Source organism: Sus scrofa, chromosome 14 (assembly GCF_000003025.6).
Source record: "Sus scrofa isolate TJ Tabasco breed Duroc chromosome 14, Sscrofa11.1, whole genome shotgun sequence".
NCBI lineage: Eukaryota > Metazoa > Chordata > Mammalia > Artiodactyla > Suidae > Sus > Sus scrofa.
The window spans coordinates 103,253,387-103,278,997 of NC_010456.5; the positions used below are offsets into that span (position 1 = coordinate 103,253,387).

At 42.9% G+C, this 25,611-nt stretch overlaps 1 protein-coding gene across 1 annotated transcript; it reads right to left on the bottom strand.

Annotated features, from left to right (window-relative positions):
* On the bottom strand, window positions 20,015-25,371 carry PPP1R3C (protein phosphatase 1 regulatory subunit 3C). Its single transcript, XM_005671280.3, has 2 exons — window positions 24,494-25,371; window positions 20,015-22,471 (listed from the first exon to the last, which is right to left on the bottom strand). Exons 1-2 carry the CDS (start codon window positions 24,505-24,507, stop codon window positions 21,532-21,534), a joined length of 954 nt encoding a protein of 317 aa, XP_005671337.1. The 5' UTR covers window positions 24,508-25,371; the 3' UTR covers window positions 20,015-21,531.

Here is a 25,611-nt window from a genome sequence, read left to right on the forward strand (position 1 = left end):
GGCTTCAATAGTGTTGAAATAAAGGCATCTCTTTTCCAAATCAGGTTGCCATTTATCAAAGCTGCAATTCTTCTTGGGGTCCAGTCCCATGTTCATTTGCTTGTTTACCAAGTCTCAGCTGGGCCTTTTAAACCCCAAATATAAATATGCCTCCAACTTCAATGTAGGGCCAAGGATTTCTAAAAGCAAGTCAGACTTCAGAATGTTGTTCTTCTTTGTAGGGAGGCCTTATCAGACCCCATCACACACAAACAGACTTTGTGAAAACAAACTCACTTGAAAACTAATAAGAAACCCAGCTTTGGGGAGCAGTGACAGTGAAAACAAATTCTAAATGTAGCTGCGAGGTCTCCTGGCAGAGGTTCTCCTACTCTTCAAATACAGCAAAGAACCTAAGAGACATTCAACTCTCCCGTAATTCTGAATTTTGCCCCAAGCAAATATAATTGGAAGCAAACATATCCAGTAGCCCAGTGAAGTCATGTGGGTTGAAATGATTTCTCAGAACAAAAGAAATGATCATGTTTGCAGTCGCCCCTTGAAACATTTCAGTTTTGCTTGCTGGTTTGTTCACAAGAAGACAGAAACTTCAGGAAATGAGAGGAAGAATTTCTTCAATGCTGGTTGTCAACCTCCTCACTGAGACCTCTAGAGAGAAATGATTCGTTTCTCAGTTCAATCTTCTGCTTTCTAGCCTCATGGATTAAGGAAAGCAGAAATGTCAACTTTTCTCTGCTAGACAACATCTGGCCAAATATTAATTATTGAGGACCATGTCCTAAGATAGTGATATACTATGAATTTTGACAAGAGCCTAATAAGCCAAGTGTGTGTGTGTGTGTGTGTGTGTGTGTGTGTGTGTGTGTGTGTATCAGCTTCATTTTATAGATGAGGAAAATGAGGCTCAAAAGGGTCAATAGCTTACCCAGACTCACCTAGCTTGTAAAGACAGGCCTGGACTTAAATACCAGCCTATCTGACTCCCAGACTTCAGCTAGTTTTCCTTGCCAGCTCTGGACTGTTTATCTCTGGTCTCAGGCCAGTGCCTTGGGTCTGCCCCCATGGAATTTTTTTCTTCCCCACAGCCTTCCTCCTCTTCCCACCAGGCTAGGAGAGCCTGCTCCAGCCTTATTTTCTAGTTCCCATCTTTTTGGGACTGTCCATGGCTGACTCCCTGGGAGTGGCGAGGGGAGGTAATTCTGCTCCTCTCCAGCATCAAACCCCTTTCCCACCACTGCCATGCTCTATAAAAGCCCAGAAAAAGTTAAGAAAGTTGAATTGGAAAAAAAAAATGCCATGAGGAATCTATCAAAACTATAATTATTAGTTCCCTGGTAGGCTAGTTGTTAAGGATTCAGCATTGTCACTGCTGTGGCTGATTTTATCCCTGGCCCAGGAACTTCTGCATGCTGTAGGCATGCCAACACACACATCAATCACTCCTTACTCACTGTTGATTTTCATTGCATTCTGTTTCTCCTTACACTTTTCTTAAGAACAGGATGCAGTAAAACCAATTTGACCCTCTGAGCTCTGAGTGGCCAAAGGAAATTTGACCTGCGACTTTTATAGATTAATAAGGCCCACTCTTTACCAAATAAATAAAAAAAAACTGACCTTCCTGGGTTCTAAATTAAAGTACTGAGAATCCAAACGAGCTGTTACATAGATGACAAGCACAACTTCCCAAGAATGACACACAGCCTCTTTGGAATGATATTTCCCAGAGACACTATGGCTCAGTGAAAAGCACAGTAGGCTTGATGGGTTTCCCAGCCCTCCCTACTGACAAGCTGTGTGACTTTGGAAAAATGACTTACCCTCTCTAAACTTCCATTTCCTCAGCTAGAAAATAGGAATAATTACTTTACAGGGTTTTTGTGAGGATTACATAAGTTATGAGGACACAAAAGATCCTCAATAAATATTGGTCAAATTCTAACACTAATGGTCCCTTCTACACACACTAGGGGTGACAACTGCCTTCCTGTAGTTTTCTGAATATACAATGCTCAACACTCATCTGGGCAATTCATTACAGTTTGTCTATACCTAGAACACCTGATACTTCTTCCTGTGGGTCTACCCACCTCCTCTACCCTGTGCAAGATTCCATTCTCTCATGTAACTAAATGTAGCTGAGAGACAAGCAGCTGAGTCTTTGGTTGAACGTAATTCTCACTAAAATATGAATGGCTACGGGTGAAATATCTGGGTAGCTTTGCAGTTTTGCCAAGGGAGACCTGATGTGACAAACTCAGCTGTGTTTGCCTTGCATGGTCCCTTAACTTCCTTCCCTATACTTCCCTCCTCTGTAAACTGAGCTGGTTGAGTCAGTGCTTGGCAGACTTCTGTTCAGCCTTATCAGTCAGTGGGGTTCCAGCGTTTACTTCTGGTCAATAACTGCTACGTCATAGACCTAAGAGATTCAAGTTTTCTCTCCCTATGATCTCGGCGGACTCCCCCTTTCACTCTCTCCAGCATCTCTCTCAGCTTGGGCCCCAAGACGAAGCATCTTTCCAACTTAGTCCCCAGTTTGGGTGCCCAGTCAACTCCAACATGAGGACATCCTCAAAGACAAAACATATATAGGTTTTTTAAGTTAAGATTACTCAAATCCTACTTGTTACAAAAGGTTTCAAGGTGACTTAGAATAAAAGAATAAAGTTAATAGTACGTAGTCACTACAACAGCCGATTAGATACAGCTAACATCACTAAGAGAGCTCTTAGTAGGACTAGAGAGGCATTTCAAAGGTTCAGCCCAGGGCTTCAGGGTCTCTTTCCTCCTTGCTGACTGCAGATTGTTAATCAATTCCAGCCCCTCACCCTGCCCTACTGATTCCATTCTCCACTCTTGCACTTTCCAGCTGATCCTAGCAAGGGGATCCAGTGTGCCTGAGCTGTCTCTGTCTCCCCAGCAGAGACTAGCACATTCAGAAGCTCCCTCTTTCCTGGGCCCTGCCTTCCTGAGAGAGGAAACAACGGTTCCCTTGATGCTCTGAGTCTGCCTCCCTTGGGTTTTAGTCACCCATCAGTAGGACCCCTTAACGACCTTTGCAGCCCTCCCCTGGTTCCTGTAGACCAGTGATTTCCAACTCTGCTGCCCATGAGAATCATTTGGGGAACTTAAAAAATGCTGGTTCCTGGGCTTCCACCTGATTGATGAATCACCACTGGAAAGGCCTGGCCATCTGTATTTAAAGCTCCTAGGGCGATTCTAACGCACAAGGAAGGTTGAAATCCCCTTCCGTAGATTTTCACCTTTGGACCCCCCCTCCCTTGCATTGTCTGCTAGTATTTCCAAGTTCCTAATAGATTACAATTGAATATTCCTTGTGGTTGAGATGGCAGGGCATGGGGCAAAAAGGACTATGATAATAAAAAAAAAAAAAAGCAATAGGAAATAATTTTAAGAGAAGCAATGTAATCCCACGTGGTGTAACACTTTTCAAGCAGCCTTTAGTAGTTATCAGGAAAATACGGGCACATTTTATTTATATATTTCATTGTGAAAGTAGTTCATTTTATGTTCAGATACAATAAGTCCAATTGAGCAAATTCTTAATTCTCACATATAGTTCATGACAAAGTGGTTTTGGAAAATCTAAGCAAATTCTATCAAAAGTCCATCCCTGGGTCTCACTAAATATCATTAAAAAGGCAAAAGGTTCAGGGATCTCTCTCCTTTTGAAGCTAAAAGGGCCTCTCAGCACAGATGGGATGAGAGGGATTTCTTCAAGAAAATTGTGTTGAATTCCTAGCTGGTGCCAGGCACAGCTCCAGGCCTGATGTACAGTCTTTAACTTGAACCCCCGCATCATGTTCTTCTATGGCAAGTCCTCCAAGTTGATTATTCATAGCCTGTATTACTAATTGAATCATCTGACATTTTGATCTCATTTTCAATCATTTTCCTTTTCTTCAATGGCCTCTGTCTTCATCGAGTTTCCCATTGATCTCAGAGTCTTTGACCTCCTTGCCTCTGAGCATTCTACAACTCTTAGAGTTGTTTTTTTTTTTAATGATTGTTATTTTTTTCATTATAGTTTGTTTACAGCGTTCTGTCAATTTTCTACTGTACAGCAAAGTGACCTAGTCACATATATATATATAATTCTTTTTCTCATATAATCCTCCATTGTGCTCCATCACAAGTGAATAGATATAGTTCCCAGTGCTATACAGCAGGATCTCATTGCTTATCCACTCCAAATCTAAGAGTTTGCATCTATTAACTCTTTTGAGTTCTTATACACAATTCAGCATGTTGGTTTTTCTTAAAACTTACCAACTTTCTCATTAATGATGTAAAGGAAAAATTCTGGAAGGCAGTCACGAGCTGACATAATCTGCCAGCCTTAATTGACAGATGTAGTCTTATAACCATTGCACAACATGCCACCTGAACTTAGGAGGAAGTACAAAAGAATTTTACATGTATGTAGATGAAAAACCCATTTTCCAGCCTCTGGGAACTAACTCTCCCAAAAAGCTTCCAGCACTGAAACTGAAATTTCACCACTTAGACCAGGAATCTCACAGTGCTAGCCAGCTGGCTAAATCAGTCGGCATATATATTATTTATTGGCACGGACAGTATTTTTTAAATGCAATTGACATGTAACATTGTATTAGTTTCAGGTGTACAACATAGCGGTTTTCTGCATGTATATAGAGAGAAATGATCACAACAACATTTAGTCAACATCCATCACCTCACACAGTTACAAACTCATTTCGTGTGTGACCACTACCACACCGCACACATGCACAAACACTTCCCAACCCTTTACTGTTCTATGGGCTAAAAACCAAGAAGGGGATTTAACTAGAATTGTGTCCTGAGTTAGAAAGTCCTTCATGGAGATGCCTCTTTATAATAGAGACACTTCAGTGCAAGGTCTTCATCTTGACTGTTCAGAAATCATCACCACTCAGGTACAGGCTCTTTAAAGAAGGTTGATAAATAAACGATTCCTCGGAGTTCCTGTCGTGGCGCAGTGGTTAATGAATCCGACTAGGAACCATGAGGTTGCAGGTTCGATCCCTGGCCTTGCTCAGTGGGTTAAGGATCTGGCATTGCTGTGAGCTGTGGTGTAGGTCGCAGATAGGGCTCGGATCCCGCGTTGCTGTGGCTCTGGTGTAGGCCCGTGGCTACAGCTCTGATTAGACCCCTAGCCTGGGAACCTCCATATGCCATGGAAGTGGCCCTAGAAAAGGCAAAAAGATAATAAATAAATAAATAAATGATTCCTGTCTAAGGAAGGAGTTTGCAATGGAACTTCTGAGAATTGCATTTCTGATGAAGAATCAAAAACCCACTCACTAAGCCAAACATAAAGCATATCCACTGACCTTCAGTTCTTGACCTTCACTGCCAACCACAAAACAAACAACTTGAAACAAACAGCCGCAAATGTTCTGCCTCTCCCGGAGTTGATTAGGGGCACAAGAGCATTTGTGCCCCCAGCACTGTAGCTTGAGTTATTCATGTAAGCAGAAAGCCACTTGTCATTAACTAGACAACAATGGCCAAGCCAGCCCTGCCAAGAGCCTCTTCTCAGAGGCCACAGAAACAGGTTGCTCAGAGAGCTTGGGACTGCCTGGCTCCCCTCACATCCAATCAGGCCCACTGCCTACCCCAGCTCTCAGCCTAGGGTTTTTGTTTTTGTTTTTGTTTTTGTTTTTTTGCTTTTTAGGGCCAGACCCATGGTATATGGAAGTTCCCAGGCTAGGGGTCAAATTGGAGCTGCAGTTGCTGGCCTATGACATAGCCACAGCAATGCAGGATCCAAGGCATGTCTGCAAACTACACCACAGGTCATGGCAACACCAGATCCTTAAACTACTGGTGAGGCCAGGGATCAAACCCACATCCTCATGGATACTAGTTGGGTTCGTTAACCACTGAGCCACAAAGGGAACTGGTTTTTTTTCCCTCTTGGGCTGGGCTATCACAATGACACCCCCCCCCCTCCAACCCCAAATGAACTTCTGCTTCCCACTCTATCCCTAAGCCAACCTCATCAAACTTTCTCTTTTCTCTCATTGCATTGCTTCCAGGTAAAGACAAACTTTAGTCTATCTCCCTCTTACCTGGAAGGGAAAAAAGATGACTTTCTTGAATCTGCATTATTCACTGTCCTCACCTCACCACAGCTCCCAGCCCTCTGGCCAAGTATATTTATCTCTTTGCTTTCCCACTAAGCCATGGTCATTGCCACTTCCTGCCTTTGCCCTTGGTGCCCTTCCAGAATACCATCTCTGTCCCTCTCTGTCCAAATGCCAGCCAGACTTCACATCTCCACTCAAGAAGCCCTTCCCAACCATTCCACTCCTTCAGGCTTTCATTTAACTGTCACTCAACTCCATACAATTTCCAACATTTTAAGCCTTCCTTTTTTTTTTTCTCCCCACCCCCCACTGCCCTGGCCATAGGCCCTGGAGTAGAGCAGAAGGCCTAACCTAAAAGTTCCTTGGTGGCTCCTGATCAATTTCCATCTCTGTAAATAGTATGACATTCAATGAACCCAATTGACCTTATACATGAAGACCCTAAGAAGGGCTGGGTTCCTCTTTGGAGAAACTGCAGTGTCTCTCCCACAATGATATACTGCCCTTCAAGCTTCATGGAGAAAGTGAGGATGGGCTAGGTTCCCAGAGCTTTGGCAAAGAAAGGGCAAGTCAGCCTCCTCCCTTCCCCCAACCTCCCCACACTTGCCAGACAGCATTTAAAATGCACTTCGGGGTGTTCATCTTTTCATTTGGAAAGGAAACAAGTCTTGACGCTCTGCTTCTCCCATTTCATTAAGAGGTCATCCCGGGGGAGGGGGTGCAGGGAACTCCCTCTTCCCTTCTCTTTAGTCTGCTTCACCCTTTGAAGCAAACAAGCCCAGCTTTCAGAGTGAATTATTTTCAACACAGCCTCTGCCAGGACCAGGCTCTCCCTGGCTGAGGCAATACCCAAAAGGATTGTGTGATAGCTCAAGGTCAGACAGGGTGTCCAGGCAGGACTGGCCAGAGGAGGTGGCAATGAGACAGCCAATGAGAGGGGATCGTAGAGGGGACAAGGGAGAAGGCAGGGTACGCGTGATAAATGGAAGCTGAGAAGTCTCTCTCTCTCTCTCTCACTCCTGAACAGAAACACATTCTTCACTTTCCTTCCCCTTCTCCACTGCCCCAAGGCATTTCTATAAATAAGCAATAAGACCCTGAGCCTGCCCAAGGCCCATTACCAACTCTTGCACTGTTCAGACTCTAAGTACGTAAATCTTCACACTGTTCCTCACTTCAGAGTTTGCAAATTCCTTTCCCACGTGTAATCATCACTGACTCCTGCATCACACACCTTAAAGGGGCCTGGGGTCCCATGCACGGAATCATGGGCACCCCACAGCCTCACTGCCCAGGTGCTGAGCCTTCATACTGCATGCTTCAGGTTCCTCGACTTGAAAGAATCACCTGCAGTTCAGGCCGAATATACCTTAAAACATTATCTGCATACCCCTGAAATCAAAGCCATGATCTGTTAAACACTGGCTCTGTTGCAGGCACTGTGCTAAGTGCTCGACATGCATGATCTCATTTAAATTCCACAACAGCCCTGAGTTGCCGACACAGGCACCTGAACCCTGAGGCATTCTGTGGATGAAGGAAGGGATGCTCTGACCTTGTGTTACTTGACTGAGGTCCGAAGTGGAGAGTGTGGGTGGGAGTTTTGAACCCAGATCTCTATGACTATAACACATGTTCTCGACCCCTGCCCTGAGGTCCTCTTACGGAGCGTCCTTTCACACCTATGATTCCAGAGCACCTTCTGCCGTGGTCTAGTCAGTCATCTGGGATGCCAGCATAGCATCAATAACCAGTTAAACTTCCCCAGACCTGCAATGGCCTCTTTTACTCTTCTCCTCCCTGCACATTTATTCTACCAGTGCCTGTATTAGGCGTCTCGAATAGAGCAGTCATTGAGACAGACAGGTCCTGCCTCATAGTGCTTACAGTCTAGTTAGGGGACAAGATCCATAAACCAACACTCAATTTCATACATATACACGTTTACCAAGAAGTTCCAAACCAATAAAGATTAAACAGGACGTAGCTTTAATGTTTTCCAAACACTGTTCTTAACTGTGTGGAACAATCCTCCTCCCTCTTTGCTCCCCTTAAAATATCTCAGATTCCATTACTGCTTGTCACTTTTGGTTATTAAAATGTAGTCCGGGCCAGTATAAACTCCCATTTCATAGCAGATCTAAAGTCCCCTGCCCCCGCTGAGTGGCCAAGACTTGCTGCTGGAGGAGCTTGGCTTGGAGGGGCAGGGGGCTTTTGCTCTCCCCCTACCCCAGCCCTTGCCCCCTCCAGCCCCCCTCACAGACCTAGGTTGCTGGAGGTGCCACCACCTGGAGGGTGGCCATCTTGGCGGGGGCTGGGGGCAGTACCTTCCTAGTGTCCTTTGGACCCATGGGAAATTCAAGCACCCTGCCCTGCCAAGCCAGGGAGAGACCCTCCCTACCTTTCTTTCAACCCTGCCTTCTCTCTTCAATGTGTCTCCCCCCTGGATGGCAGCAGACACAGCACTGACAGCAGGACTGCTGCCCAAGCAGATGTCCAGCCAGGAAATATGACACTAGGGACTCCAAATCACAACCCCACTCTCCTTCAGCTTAGAGGAGGGAGGAGGTGCCCCTTTCCCTGCCCAGGGAGGCATGTCCTCACAGGAACTCTGTTCCCCCTCCTCAAGCTGACTGAGGATGCCCCCCTCCTCCAGCTCAGCCTTCTCCTCACGGACCTGGGTGGGGGCAGCTGGGTTTGGGGCTAGTTCTGCCACCTCAACTGCTGACGAGTGGCCAGGAGCTCTCTTTAGAAATAGCGCTTAGTAGTGAGTTAAGGATCTGGCGTTGTCATGAGCTGTGGTATAGGTCGCAGATGCAGCTCCAATTCAACCCCTAGCCTGGGAACTTCCATATGCCACAGGCGCATCCCTGAAAAGAAAGAAAAGAAAGAAATAGAGCCTAGGATCCTTCATGTCACCTGTGGGCCTTGGAAGACATTCCAAGACAACAGAAAAGGTTTCAATCACCATCCTGTTAAAGAGAAAATTCTAACTGTGAGACATGTGCTGAAGGGAAAGAACAGGGTACCATGAGAGGAAACATCCCTGTGCTGGAATCAGACTTCTTGGGTTCAGATCTCAGCTCCACCCTTTTCTAACCATGTGCCCGTGGGCAGGTTGTGTAACCTCTCTGTGCCTCAGCTTCTTTACATGTGAAGTGGTGATGCTAACAGTACCCAACTCACAGGATTAGAAATGCTCAATACATATAAAGTCTTCAAGGACATGGACTGAGGAGTCCAAACACTTCGTAGCCCTCAGCCACCTCTCGTGACCAAAGGTACAGCCACTGGTGATATAGTTGACCCTCAGGAAGCCACGCTCAGAGCAGAGGCTGGCACAGACGCTGGAGGTGGGCTTAGCTGGGGAAACAGTTCTAGGAGTACCATGAGCATAGTCTAGAAGGGGGATGTACAGAGGCTCCAGGTGGGCATATCCCCTTGGCCTCATGGATCTTTCACTCCATGGGCATCGGTGCGGCTAGAAGAGGATCACAGAAGGGCATTCTAAGGTGCAGGGTCTGTGGGCAGAGGAGCCATGGGTGGTATCATGTACTTAGTGGAGCACCAAAAGGTGGAGCCGGGATAGGTGGTTAGGAGTTAGAAGGAAGAATATTCCATAGTAAAGCTCTAAGGAGAAAAGCAATTTTATGACAATGACAGATGTCCTGAAAATAGTTTAAATGGGCACATAGAATACTTGTTTGCTATCAACATGGTTGCTTTGAGGATTTGTTTCCATTTTTGAAAGTTGGCAGCCATGACAACATTTTGTTGGTAGCAACAAAAAGATGATTCCAGTTATATGCTAGGGTTGATGCCACATGACCTAAATGGTCAGAGCCTGGAGTGTTAGCCTCTGCAAGGAGGGATGTATCACAAATCCGAAAAGAGACGTGTGAACAAGTAGTTTATAAACTATTAACTAGGCTATATTCAAAGATTAATTTTGAAAGTTGCATCATCCAACAGGTATATACTGGACATTTAAGTCTTTGTGTGTCTCTGGTTACAGCCATTTTTAGTTGCTGTGAATCTGGTCAGCATTATAACTGGCTGGAATGAAATATCCACTGGAGGAGTGGACATAAGCATGTGATTCAGCAGCTTCTCTGACTCAGTGGACCCAAATCTGTCATGAGCAGTTAACACCTAGATACAATGACAGACATGAATGGCCAAAGGAGCTATGGGAAGCTGTAACAGCAAAGAGTCAGGAGTCCCCACAGGCTGTCTTTACGACTGTACCCTTCAATATAGCACCCATATTATTTGTTGCTATAATGACAAATTTAAAGTCTAGGTGTGGCTGGATCATTGTTTCCAAGCACACTTAAACTAGATGATGACACAATACAGTTGGAACTGATCCTAAGATGGGAGGTGCCTCTGCCAGGGTTTGACACACTTATCTATGCATGTAAATAAATAAGGGCTAGGAGATTGCAGGAATCAGAAAGGCAAACTGGGTCAGTGCCTTTAGTTGTAAGTGGTGGTACCAGCAAGGGGCTTTCCACTCTGGGTTTCACTCAGCATGTTAAGAGAGGGTAGTTACTGGGAGTTCCCATTGTGGTGCTACTGAAGCAAATCCAGCTAGTGTCCATGAGGACATGGGTTGGATCCTTGGCCTCACTCAGTGGGTTAAGGATCTGGAGTTGCCGTGAGCTGTGGTGTATGTCGCAGATGCAGCTCAGATCCTGATTTGCTGTGGCTCTAGCATAGGCTGGCAGCTGTGGCTCCAATTTGACTCCTACCCTGGGAACTTCCATGTGCCACAGGTGTGGACCTAAAAAGCAAACAAAAAAAAAAAAAAAAAAAAAAAAAGAGAGAGAGAGAGAGAAAGAGAAAGATAGAGAGGGTAGTTACCATGTTAACTAGGACTGGCCTTTCTGTCACCTAGACCCCCATGTATAACACCAAAAACCTGGAGAATAGCTGATCTTTAACATAAACACCTAAGGATTTAGCTTTTGTTTTCACTTCTGCAGCAGCTATGAAAACACAAAGACTTCTACTCAACTTGACAGGGTCTGGCATCTCGAAAGGTTAGAAAAAACATATTGTACTTTGTCATGAATTCAAACCGCATCCTGAAGGCTGGCAGAACGTTGCTTTCAAAACCCAGATGTTCCCCAAACAATGCATTATTCTTAAGGGTTCTACAGGGAAGAGACCATCACTAACCGCCCCCCCCAAAAAAACTGACAATTCTGTTTAGTATGCAAATGGGAAATTTCCTAGTGTGCTTATAGGTACTAACAAAACTTGCTTCAGCTTTTACTATAAAGTATGATTGACATATGAAATGTATAACATATACACAACAAAGTTTTGCTTACAAAATAAAACGTTAACAGTATTTTTGAATCCTTCTTTGTACACCTCTGCCATCCCCACCATCTTCCTTCTCAAAGAAGTAACCACTGCGCCAAATTCTACTTATTATTCCCATGCTTTCCCTTATTAGATACAGATATCAATTTGATATGGATTTGTAAAAAATTCATATATTCAGTTGCGTGTGGTCTTGACCCTTACGTAAATGAATCATACTGTGGGTATTTTCTGCAACCTGCTTTTTTTGCTCAACTTTATGTGTGTGGGATTTATTCATGCTGGTAAGGAGTAGCTGTCATTCATTTTCACCTAAGTTATAGAATTTACTTATCCAATCTTCCTTCAATGGATATTCGTGCTGGTTTCAATTTTTGCCTTTACAAACAATACTGTTATAAACATATTTCTACATCTCCTGATATACACAATCAAGGGTTGCTCTGTAGCAGATGACATATAGAAGTGGGATTGCTGTGCATTATCCACTTCGCAATGCTAACTTGTTTCCCAAGTGGTCTCACTAGTTTATAATCTCACCAGCAGCATGAGGAGACCCACTACCTGCAAGCTCACCAACATTGGTGGTTAACGTTTTAATTTTTGCCATTCAGGTGGATTTGAAGTAGTATCTCACAGTTTTAATTTGCACTTTCCTGATCATGATTGAAGTTAATAATCTTTTCATATGTTTACCAGCCATTCATGTTTCCTCTCTTAGGAAGTGCCTATTCAAATCTTTTGCCTGTTTTTCTATAGCTTTTTTTTCCATAGTAGGTATCAGAGTTCTTTACATATTCTAGATACTAATCCTTTGTCCGTTATAGCTTTTCCCACTTTGTAGCTCATCTTTTTTTTTTTTTACATTATCTTTCGATTTAAAAAAAACTCTAAATATTAATGGGGTTAAATGTATCAGATATTTCCTTCGGGTCTGTGTTTCTTCCTTTATCTTAGAAATCTTTTCCAACTAATTCCAAGATCCCGAAAGCCTTCTATATTTTCTTCAGTTTTTTAATAATAGCTTTTCCTTTCCCTTTTAATTATTTAACCCTTGGAACTGCTTTGTTGCAAGACATGTGGAAGAGTCCTGATTTCATGTTTTTCCATGTGATTAACTCTTTGTGTCCAAAAAAAAATACATTTTCTTGGAGTTCTCTGGTAACCTAGAAATGAAGAATTCAATCCCTGGCTCAGGAATTTCTGCATGTCCTGGGTATAAGCCAAAAAAAAATTACATTTTCTTCTCATTGCTTATCTGTAAATAATGGGTTCACTTCTGGATGTTGATCACTGCTGAGTAGCAAATTACCCAAACTTAGCGGCTTAAAACTGCAAATATTTATTATCTCATAGTTTCTTTAGGTCAAAAATTTAGGAGGAATTTAACTGGGAAGTTTTGGCTCAGGGTCTCTCATAAGGTCACAATCAAGATGGCAGTGAGGAGTGCAGTCATCTGAAAGCTTGCCTAGGGCTGGAGAATCCATTTCCAAAGCCACTCACATGGTGGTTGTAAAAGGCCTGAATTCTTCATCATGTGGGTCTTCCCAGGAAGGGTATATTTGTAACAAGGCAACTGGCTTCTTCCAGCAAAAGTGAATGAGAGAGAAAGAGAAGGCCTGGGGTAGGGTGGAGGTGGAGGGGGAGGGGGGAGTAGAAAGAGAAAGAGGAGAGGGAGGGGGAGAGAGAGAAGGAAGGAGAGAGAGGACAAATAAGACAAAAGCCACAGTGTCTTATATAACCTCATCTTGGAAGTGATACGCCATAATTTCTGCAATGTTCTGTTGGTTACACAGAGTAACTCTGGTACAATGTGGCAGAGGACTACACGAGAGTGTGCATCTCAGAAAGTGGAGGTCACAGAAGGTGTGATAGGCTAACTATCATATTCAATACAACTTTGCTAAATTTTCTCATTTATTCTAATAATTTGCTAGTGGGTTGCTTTGAATTGTCTATGCAGACAAAAATGTTATCTGTAAACAGTGACAAGTTTCTTTCTTTCCTTCCATTCCCATTTTTCTTTCTTGCTTGCTTTACTTCCCAAATTTCTGCCACAATATTTGAGAGTTGGTGCTAGAGGATCTTATCTTTAAAAGGAGAGTCAATATTTACCGTAGTATGATGTTCATGCTAGGTTTTAATTGTTTTTTAGTCACTATCCTTTTCCAAACTAAGGAAGTTTCCGTATATTCCCACTTTGAGTAGTTGAGTAGTTGGGGGGTTTTTTCATTAGTGCTTTTACAAGCACTTTTTGGTATCTATTGAGTTGATTATGTTTTTATTCATTTAATCTGTTTGTGCCGCACATTATAGTAATGGGTGTTCTTGTATTTAACTGATTTTGCATTCTTGGAATATTCCCAACTTGAGTATAATACATTACCTTTTTATACATTTTTGATTGATTTAAATAATTTATTTATAAATTTTTGTACTTATTTGTAAGTCGAAATTGGCATATAATTATCCTTCCCTGTATTGTCTTTGTAAGGGTTCAGTTTCAAGATTATGCTAGCTTGTAAATGAACTGAGGAAAGTTCTTTCTTTTTTATATACTCCAGAGTATTTTATATAAAATTATAAATATTTGATTCTTGAATGTTTGATACAACTCACCTATAAAAAATATCTGAGCCAGGTATTTTGTGAGTGGATCTTAAACAAGGTATAATGTTACGAGAGAAGAGCTTGCAGTAAACTAATGCTCCTGATGAGAACAACTAGAAAAGCAATATAAAATTTTTTTTTAAGTTTGAAAACATTGCACTATCACTGAAATAAACAGGGATTGGAAATAAGGAGAAACTGTACAGAGAGAATCAGAGATCAGATAGTCCATCACTTCTGGATATGATAGAGTAGTTTGAGGCAGACCAGGACTAACATGAAGTCAACCAGAAAACCTGGGGGAAAAAATACCAACAAATTGTTTAAAAGCATTGGAAAGTTACTAAAACAACTAGACTTTATGGCCAAGATGAGCTGACACACTGTAGCTGTTTGTACCTGGATGTGTTTGCTGATTCTGGACAAGGGCAAGAAGCTGAAAATCTGAACTTTGCCTTGGAGGGAGACCACTGGCATTGACAGAGGTATTGATGGCCTCAAGGAGCTGGAAAAAGAAAACTTAAGTGTTCAGACGTCAATATTTTGGTGAGAGAGTGTGCAGAAAACTGAACCGGACACTCAGCTCATTTTCCACTCAAGATACTTGCCAAATTTTCAAAGCTGCAAAGGGCAGAAGACTAAAAAGCTTACCAGAAAAGCAGAGTGGAGATTTTTACAGCCTGGGGGTGCTGAGGAAACAAGGATGAGTTTAAAACCTGCAGGAGGAGGAAGCCTGGTGTATACATGAGACTCCCAGCCTTAGAGAGCCACAACTTAAAAGTAGGGGGTGAACTAAAGATACAAAGAGCTTTAACAAGACTGCAGTCCTGGCTTCATTCAACTCAGTTCCTGAATGGATTGAGGTGATCAGTCCAAACTCTGCATGACTAGCAGAAGAAAGGATGAATACTCTCTGGAGGAAGATTATATATCTGGTGATATTCTCTTTCATCAATTTTCTCCATCTTTTCCTCTATCTCTAAAAGAGATATTAATAATATCTATTTTTGTTGTGCTCAATACTTGTCATTCAATCCAAAGTTACTAGGAGGCCAAAAGGCAAGACCACATGAATAAAAACCAAGAAAAAAAGTAGATTATAGAATCAGACCCACAGGAGATTCAGGTGGTGGAATTAGCAGACAAGTACTTTAAAATATTTGTCATTAATATTTTCAAGAAAAATAAAGGAAAGGGTAGAAAAATAGATGAAAAGAAGGAAAAGCTCACAAGGAATTGGAAACTCAAAAATAATTAAATGGAACATTCAGAATGAAAACAGATAATAACTGAAATTAAAAATGCAAAAATAGATTTAAAAGCAGAATTCAACAAAGCAGAAGAGAGGCTAAGGTAACTGGTGAATAGAAAATCTGTGAACTAAAATCCAGAGAGAAAAATAGTGGGAAATAGAGAAAAGAGAAAGAGATACATGGGGCAGAGCAAAAAGATATAACATTAGTGCAACTGAAGTCCCAGTAAGAGAAAATAGAACAGAAGAGATATTTAAAGAGACAGCAGATAATTTTATAACCCATACCTAGACTCCTAGCTCCTAGTCTATACCTAGTGAAACTATATTTCAAAAACGAAAGCTAAATGAAGATGTTTTCAACCAAAAAGAGAAAGTGAATTCTTTGCCAACAAACTATACTAAAAGAAAGTTTAAAAGGATTTTTTCCCCTGGCTGAAGGAAAAATTATGCAAGATGGAAACACAGAAAAATAAGAGGGAAGAACAACAGAAAGTGTAACTAAATGGATAAATGTACATTGACTGAACGAGACAATGGTGATAAAATCTTATGGGGTTTTAAATATATTTAGAATTAAAATGCTTAACAGCAATGCAAAACACATTAGGATGGTAAAGTATTTTAAAGTCCCAGCTTTACTTTTTTTGGTCATAAAAATAATAACATGTGTTGTAATTACTAGAGCAACCACAGTAAAGTTAATAGCTGAAAAAAATGAAATAATTAAAAATTGATTAATCTAAAGAAGACAAGAAATGAAAAAGAACATAAAACAAGGGGGTCTCATAGAAAGCAAATAATTAAATGGAAAACATAAATTCAACTTTATCAAAAATTGCATTAAATACAGGTGGACAAAATATTCTAATTAAAATGCATACTGAGAATTTCTTTAATGTTTTTTTTCCATTATATACAGTGTTCTGCCAGTTTTCTACTGTACAGCAAAGTGACCCGGTCACACACACATATATATATGCACATTCTTTTTCTCACATTATTCTCCATCAAAGTATATTGAGAATTAAAGAGTTTTAGAAGCAGTATAGCATAGAAGTTATGACCATGGATTCAAGTCTGGACTCAAATCTTAGCTACAGTACTCACTAACTAAATATTTGACTTTGGATAAGTTAAAAATCTTGTCTGCACCTCAATTTTCCCATCTGTAAAATGAAAGTAATGAGAAAACCACTTGATTGAACCGTAGTGAACATTAAATGAGTTAATATATATGAAAAGTACCTAGAACAACGTTTGGTATATAGTAAAGTGCTATATAAGTGTTAGCCCTTGTTATTACTGTTTAAACCTCACAATAACCCTGTAAATAATTACTTCATTTCACATAGGATTAAATTGAGGCTAGAATTATAGTACAACCTGCCCAAAATTACCCAGCTGGGTGTCACTACGAAGTTGTAGAGTAGAGATGTGTGAATGTCTCCAATACTCACGCCCCATGATAACAGCAATCACATTTGTTCATCCCTATGTACTCAGTGCCAAGCCCATAGTGATTTATAAAAATTTGTTTGTTGCCAAGAGGAAGGAGGGAGGGAGAAGGATGGACTGGGAGTTTGGGGGTAGCAGATGTGAATTATTACCTTTAGAAGGGATAAACAATGAAGGGTTACTGTATGGCACAGGAAACTATATCCAACCTCCTTGGATAGACCATGATGGAAAGGAATATTTTTTAAAAAGAATGTCTGGGTGGGGAGTTCCCATTGTGGCTCAGCGGAAACAGATCCGACTAGTAATCATGAGGTCGTAGGTTCTATCCCTGGCCTCGCTCAGCGGGTTAAAGATCTGGCATTGCCATGAACCGGGGTGTAGGTTGAGGACACAGCTCTGATCCCATGTTACTGTGGCTGTGGTGTAGGCCAGCAGCTACAGCTCCAATTCGACCCCTAGCCTGGGAACCTCTATATGCCGCAAGTGCGGCCCTAAAAAGACAAAAAAAAAATGTCTATATGTATATAAATAAGCCACTTTGCTATGCAAGAGATATTAGCACAACACTGTAAATCAACTATACCTTAAATACAAGTACATATTTGGATAGATGAATGACTCTTACTATGTACTGTACCATGCTATTTCAAATACTCTCACAGCAAGCTAGGATACTAATACCAGTACCGGCAGTCCTTATTTGGAAAAAAAATCTCAAAAACTGATATTCATCTTCAACAAGAAACGTACTATGGGAAGGAATGTTTGGGAGGAAAGCTTTTTAACTATTGGGTATGAACTTTAGTAACGGCTTACATTTATTTACCACATATCACTGTTAAAGACTTCATCTGCATGATCTGATTTTTTTCTCACAATCCCTTGGTGAGGTTTGAATGTTATCCCCATTTTAAAGATGAGAACATTGACACTTGGAGATAAGTCGCCGCTGAAACACGGGGCCTCAAATGAAAGGCTGTTGGAAGGAGAACCAGATGATGAAGTTCCAGTATCCCCATCCTCCCTATGGCTTTGTGTTTCAGAAACTGGACCTCTGCCAGCCCCCGGCTGGGACGGGGATTGTGAAGGGGGCGGGAGGATTCCTTAACTGTCTGGGCCAAAAATAGAGTCCCATTCCCCTGTCCAGGGATTGAGTTTTGCACAGAGATGTGTCTTAATTCTAGTCATTGAAACATAGCGAGGGGAGGGGAGCCTTTGGAGGAGAGTGTGAAGTTTACTCACCTATGAAAATGACACCAGAGGGAGTTCCTGTCGTGGCTCGGTGGAAGCGGATCCAACTAGGAACCATGAAGTTGCCGGTTCAATCCCTGGCCTCGCTCAATGGGTTAAGGATCTGGCATTGCCGTGAGCTGTGGTACAGGTGACAGATGTGGCTCAGATCTGACATTACTGTGGCTGTGGCATAGGCAGACCTCGAGCCTGGGAACCTGCATATGCCATGGGTGCGGCCCTAAAAAGACAAAAAAAAAAAAGAAAAAAGAAAAAGAAAATGACACCAGAAAGAGATGGGCTTCCTCTTCCTCTCAGTGGTGTTGTATCTACATATGATGCCTGGAAACTATGGCAACCATCTTACACATAGGGAGCAAATTAGCACAGGGATAATAAAAAATAATGGAGGTGGGAGGACAAAACATGGAAATAACCTGAATTAACCAACTTCAAAAACACCCTACCTTGGAACTTGTATTGTGAAATCATAAGTTTTCTGTATTACTTAAGCCAGTTGCGTCAGAGGATCACGTCGCTTGCAACAAAAGGCCTCCTCATTAACATCCCCCAATACACAAAACATCCAAGAATAGAGAGAGGAAAGATCGATAAAACTAAGAGGTGTGTGTTCTAATTGTGTAGCAGTCAAGGATACGAGCAGGGGTGGTGGTGTGGGGGGGAAGGGGTCAGGGGCCAGGCTGTACGGTTTCTGTCATTGTGAGCAAGTTTGAACGATGCTGGGCCTCCATTTCATCACCTGTGAAAAGAAGTGAGTGGACAATCCTACTGTACAGCACAGGGAACTCTATTCAGTCTCTTGGGATAGAACATGATGGAAGACAATATGAGAAAAAGAATATATATGTATGTATGACCGGGTCACTTTGCTGTACAGCCTCAAGCTGCCCTGGGGCCTTGAACAGGTCACTCCCCCTCAGTGGATCTGAGTTACCTTTTATGAATGTAGACTTCTGCATCCCATGGTCTTCAAGGTCCCAATCAGACCCATATTTCTCATCATCCTCTAGGAAGAGGGTGTTTTTCATGAATAGGGAGCTAGAGGGGAAAAAATAAGGATAATGAACTGCAGTGCTTACAGAAGTCAGGCAGCCAGCACGAGAGAATGACGCAGGGGTGACAACACCGGCAGGTACAGCCCACCTAAAGGAGGCAGCTGCTACTCAACTCTGGGTGACTGTCACCATCAGGAAAGACCTTGCAATTTTCTGAGGGAAAAAAAGGGAATCTAGATTTTTTTAAATGTAGCCTGCTGATGGTCTGCTCTTAGCAATACTTTTTTTGGCGAGAGGAATAAACAGACCAAAAATAAATAAATAAGTGTGTGTCCAAATAAAATTGTAGGCCTGTACTTTACAGCTTCTGATGAAGAGGATATTACGATAAAATTTGTTTTTCATACTTGGACCTTTCTGGAAGGTTCGTCATTTATTTCCCCTTAAGACACCCTGTGCAGAAGGGTACCAGCCCTTTCTGGTATTTTAGGCAAGAACTGAAACTACAGCTTTGGTTCCTAGACCTGCTGCCTCCCACCCAGGAGCTGAGCCCCTCCCCTCGGTCTGGGACTGATGCCGACCAGCCCCTCCCCACACCCTCCATGCAGCTCCAAGCTGTGCCCCTTCAGGAAGGTGCTGAGGTTCAGGAGATAGAAGCCCCTCCTGCCCTTCCGACACCATCCCCTTCCCCCTCTCAAAGCGAGAAATGATCCTTGAGATAAACCTGACTCAGCAGAGAGTGTGTGTGATGAGCAGACAGCATAGATGGGTACTGTCCCAGTTGTGCAAGTCATGGCCCCTGGATCCCAGCGCCAGCGGTCAGAAGGTAGAAATTCTCACTAATGAGACCAAGACCATGTAAATTCCTCTGGGTGGATCCAATTCCTGGCCCAAACTAACCTGGATCCATTGCTCTTAAACAAAACAGGAAAACCTCAGTTGATGGTTTCTTATTCAACTAACGCTGGCTCTAAGAAAGAAAACATACTCAGATCTTATATCAAACACTTTTATTCTTAAAGTGAGAAGTTCACAAAGGATAGCTATAGGAGAGTGAAATATTTAGAGTAGAAAACTGTGGGTGGTAGCCAAATCTCAAATGCTGTCATATGCCAATCCTATTTTTCCAGCATGGCAGATCACACGTGTTAAAATTACCTGCATTCTCAATGAACGTGCACAATGATAGAAGCAAACATTCAGAGGCTCCTGTTCTTAAGATCTTACAGAATGGATTTATGCACACTCCAAAACAAGTATATTACAACATACCCAAAACAATTTACATCCATTTTAAAAAAAAACAAAAAAAGTTGCCTTCAAAGAAACTTGTAGAAAGACAAAATAACAAGAATAGAAGAAAGAAACAGAAATGGTTGCTTTTATGTGCAAGGTACTGGATTCTTGAATTGAGAATCGGTGTCAGTCCTCACTTCCACCATCACATCGAAAAAGTGTGGCAACAAAATGAGTCACCTTCAATATGAAGGATGCAAGTTGTGTACACTGACAACACTCCTGACAATACAACGGTGTTGCAGGAGGAACGCCAGCATACAGAGTGGGCCTCCTTATGGGGCCAAACCCTCATGAGTTACCAAATGACCTTTCAGATGCTTGGGTTAAGCAACTGCAACACTCTGATTTAATCAAGGCACTTGCAAAAACGCGATCCTTGACATAACATTGAGTTCCTACAAGTTGTTGGCCATTGATGATAGCGCAGGTTTTTTGGTCAGGCAGCATCTATGCCGAGAACCCGAGCACAACACCTTGATCAGAAACAAGGTCACATATCACGTATCCCATTAGGACTGCAAAGCCAAATTTGCTTAGGCTTTTCCCAAATCAGGATTTTTGAAAAGTCACATTTGAACAGAAAGGCTTCACGTAAAACCTTTCTTCTCCGGCATGACAATTCACCTTTCCCAAAGACCACCCAATACCCCTAAAGTTTATTTGGGTTTTTCTCCACAAGAATACATAGAATGGATCTTTTTCTCCCGTCTCCAAATTATTTCCCCAGCAGAGACCTATAAAACCAACTTCGAAACACAAAATAACCGCACGTCTTCTCACCAACAGTTAAGTATCAGACCTCCCACTCCTGCTCTGACTTGAGCTACAGAGCCCTTGGTGTGTACTTTTCAGACGTTCCTCGTACCATTAACACAGCTTTCCATCACCACCCACTGTCCTTCCTCAACCGTGCCTTGCCCAATGTGAAAGCCAGTGAATTGAGAGGGAAGGAGAAAGGGGCAGGAACAAAGTATTACTTTTATAAAAATTGGGTTTCCAGGCTGTCACCGGAGCCTCCACAGCCAAACTGGGCAGCAGCATCGATCCAGACCCCACACTGAATTCTCCAGGGGCTATCTTCTTTGTAGTCAGGTCTCCAAAGCTCAAACCTAAACCTACGGAAAGAAAGTAGCAACGACTTCCTAATATTGAGCAATATAGACCTAGATGTACATGGGGAATAAGGTCAAGACCGGTCACTGGATTGCTTCGTTCACCGATAAGAGGCCAAGTTCTCCACCCTCCCCCAGCTCTGCCACTCTGGGAAGAGCCCACTGGCCAGCCTTGGGCTGCCAAAGACTGGCGACTCCAACTCGGCCTTGGGGGGCGCCCGGTGGTATGCAGAGTCCTGGGATGCCATCTGAGTCTGCACTCCGTCAGGTTTCCACTGTGCATGGACAATTCTATAATTCTGACCCTCGTTATTGTCCCAGAAGACCTGCCCGTTGGCATGGTACGAGATGCAGAACTCAATTTTCTCCTTTGTTGGGATCACAGCGGGTAGGTCAATGGCAAACGAGAAAGTGTCACTCTCTGAGCCACCGTACATATTCTTCATGTAGACGCAGTCCACGTCGGTGTAGTTCTGCCAGGTATCAAAAGTGATCCGGATCTGAACCTTCTTCTCAAAGCTCACATTTTTCACCTTCACAGTCCCCGTCACCATTCGCTCTTGCAAAGAGCAGTTCTCCAGGCAGACAAAGTTCTTCTGGAAGTGGTTTCGAAAACTTAAGTAATCAGCTGAGGGCTGAGGGAAATCTAAAATCAAGTTCTTCTCTTCGTGGCGTTTTAAGCCCGAGGAGATATCATTAAGGTCCAAGAGGTCAAACTGGAGATCCCACACTGGCTCTTCCGGGAGGTCTGAGAAGACGTGAATGGCGGTGAGGGAGAGGCCCTTGGAGTCAGCGAACACCACCCGCTTCTTGGCTTGGTTGTGCGAAGGCTTCCAATCATTCTGTGATTTGGCTTCCTGTTTCATGTTGAGACACGGCTTCAGAGGCTTTAATTTGTTCACAAAATTTCTTCGTTGGAAGTCATCATAAGGGCCCAGGAAACTCTTCAGAGGTGGTGAGTGAGCCAAGCAGAGTCTCATGGCCACATCCACGGGCATGACTGAACTTGTCAAAGGCCGTGGATCTAAAACCTGGATCATTCTGGAATACAAAAAGAAGAGGGGTTACTATCTGGACCTGGAATGCACTTGCCCCGGGCCCAGATATGCATGTACTATTTTTGTACTGGTGAAATTCTAGCCAGCACAGTAACAAGGAGGTGCTATCTCGTGTAGGAAAGGAACACAGTACGAAGGGATGAGAGCTGAATTTTATGTTTGGCTCTACCCCTCACTGGCTCAAGGCCATGGGTTAACTGCTTAAAAGAGCTGGGGTCTCAGTTTCCCCATTTGAGAAACCAAAGTTTTGGGTGGGATCGCCTCTAACACAGCTCTAAGACTATTTTCTTTGCTCTGGACCAGTGGTTCTCAAACCTGTCTGGTCACAATGGCCTAAGGAGTTGATTTTCTTCCTTTTTCTTTAATGCAGAATCTTGGGGCTTAATGCCATTAATGCAGAACCTCTGGGGATGGGGACAAGGGGGTATATATTTTCTTAAAGCTTCTCGGGTGATCTAGTGACCAGATAGGTTCTAGAACCATAGTTCCAGACCATGTTCCCTTGGCTTTTGATCATTTTGCTATTGAATTGATTACACTTCTCTGGCACAGTCATCTGCCTGAAAAGAGAAAAAGAGCAGTAAAAATTCTCATGGAATAGTTTTGAGAGTGAGAGGCTAGAAAGAGTGAATCAGAGGATTACCATTGCACTTTCATTATCATGCTCTTCCTCATTTTACATAGATAACTAGCTCAAGGGCAAGTCAGCAATTTGTGCACTTAAGGAAAAAACTTTATATAATCTGTATTTCACACAGAAAGACACCCATGTCAAGTCCACATATAAGAGGAAAAAAACCTGGTGACCTGAAAATTAGGCCGTTTTTAATATATGCCATATATGTGAACTTACACATATTGAAAAGTTTAATAGGAAACATAAAAAAAAAGTTCATTATCTCTGGGTGATATATGACCTGTTTTTACCTTTGTACTTTTTTGGTATTTTCCAATGTTTTGGCAATGGCTATTTATAACCAGAAAGATAAAATTATTTAAAAATTTAAACAAAAACTATTTAAAAATTTAAACTATTCTAAAGAAGTGTCCATCAAGAAGAGTATTTTTTCTGGCCTTTAGCCCTGAGAATATATTGCCAAGCTTATGGACATTTTTTACCTTCAGATAAGAGGTGCATGGATATTATGTGACTTCAATCTGGCTTTAGTAAGCCAGCAGCAGTTCTAAGCATATAGGCAAATGGTCTCGGTCATAAAATGGATAATAAAAGAACACTCAGAGAATTTACTTTATTAATCCTGGGTTTTTTTCTGGGAGACCTACAAACTTAGAACAAACAAATGAAAGAGGAAAGCTACATTTGTGGGTCTAATAATAGTTAACAGGCAGGATTTTTAGAGAAGTCTTCTGCTAAGTTATGCCTGGAGAAGCTATTTAAATAGTTTGAGGGAGGTTTTTTCCTGTCTTTCTTTCTTTCGGGGATCCTGTTTCGTATTTTCACTTTTTGCACCTATAGAAAGACAGTTTTTGAATATGGCGATTTCTCTGAAACTTTAAGTCCTACTCAAGAGTTAAAAAAAATAATCATTTGCTCACACTCTGAGGCCGAGTTTGCTATGGCAAACCGTCATAAGAAGAGCTGAACACCCAGGAGTGCAAACATCGTCCTGCAGTTTTTCCCCAAAGCTAAACAATCCAACCAGCAGTCTCAGAGCGCTGTACCCACGAGCTAAGCTGTCCTAGTCCTTGAGGCATTTGTGCGGGACAAAAAAGATGCGGTCAGAATCCCTTACGGAATCTGAACTAAAGCTGACTCACGTTAGGACAGTTTCTGGTTTAAGATGCCATTTACCAACACCAGCTCTGCCTAAAAAGCACATGGGAAATCTCCACTCCTTGGAGTTATCCCCGGTGCCAGCAGTCAGTCTACTTGCCCTCTCCTGGGTTCTCCATTTGCAGTGATGACGGAAGGAAAACGCAGCCCAACCTCCCCCCAGCTGCGCGCTCTCTCGGAGCCCAGGCGGAGAGTCTGCAGGGAACCTACCTGGTGCAGCTCATCAGGCAGAGGGGCGGCGGCACTCCACTACCTGCGTAATTTCGCACCAGGCTCCCCGCGGTACCCACTGGGCGGCAGCTCTGGCGGATTGTGGGTGCGGCGCCCGAGAGGCCGCTTATCTGCTCCCGACCACGTGAGCCAACGGCTGGGACCAATCACCAGGCCGCGAGCTCGAGGGCGCGACCAACCAGCGTTCAGCTGGGACTCGAGCCCCGGCCCCGTGGACGTGACTGCGGTAGTGCGGGAAGCGCGGGCGCCGGGGTACCCCTGGGACAGCTGGCCCGAGCCGCGTAACGCGAACCCCGGGCGAGGGGCCGCGGAGGCAACCCCGTGGCGCACGTAGCGGGTGCAAGCCAGAAGAGAAAGCCCTAAACCCTCCCCCGGGCCGGGCGCCAGCACCGCGGGACTGCGGCGCAAAGAGATCCCTTTCGCTTCTAAAGGCTTCTGTGCACGGTAAAATCTTAGTGCAGAACGTTGTGGCTCGTTCCAAATGCATTTGTATTTGAAATTTTTATCTTGTTCATTGCTTGGTGCATCAGCTCATCTTCTCCCTCTCCTTGGCCTGAGCAGTCGGTCACATCTTGGTGTTAACGTGAACCCACAAATAGACTGCCTATCTAACCAGTGTTAATAAACCATATTAACCCTATAAGACAGTAAGGCAGCATTTAATTAAAAGACACTTTGTATTGCGACCATTTCTTCAGTTTTTCTCCCTGGAAGAGAAAACTAAAGCCAGGAATGAAATGGCTTTCTTTTTCGCTCATGCGGCCAGTCAGCCACAAAACCAGTGGTCAATCCAAATCCCTCAATTCTGTTCTGATGTCCTCTGGCAGTGATGTGAAAACCAAAATGTTAAAATATCACACTGCGAGTTTCATGACTCTCCCAAGCCAATTACCCTCTCTGAGGTTTCGTAATTTTGTTTAGTTTGGGGGGGTTTTCGACCATCAGTTACAACCATAAAATTGTATTTCTAAGTCGAGTTTAAATTATTTTTATAAAACCCCTGTCCTTTTTCTGCTCTCTTAGTTATCCAGTAGTCCTCTAAAATGTACAAAATGTACAATGTAAAATGTACAAAAATCTCTGTGTCTTTTAAATCA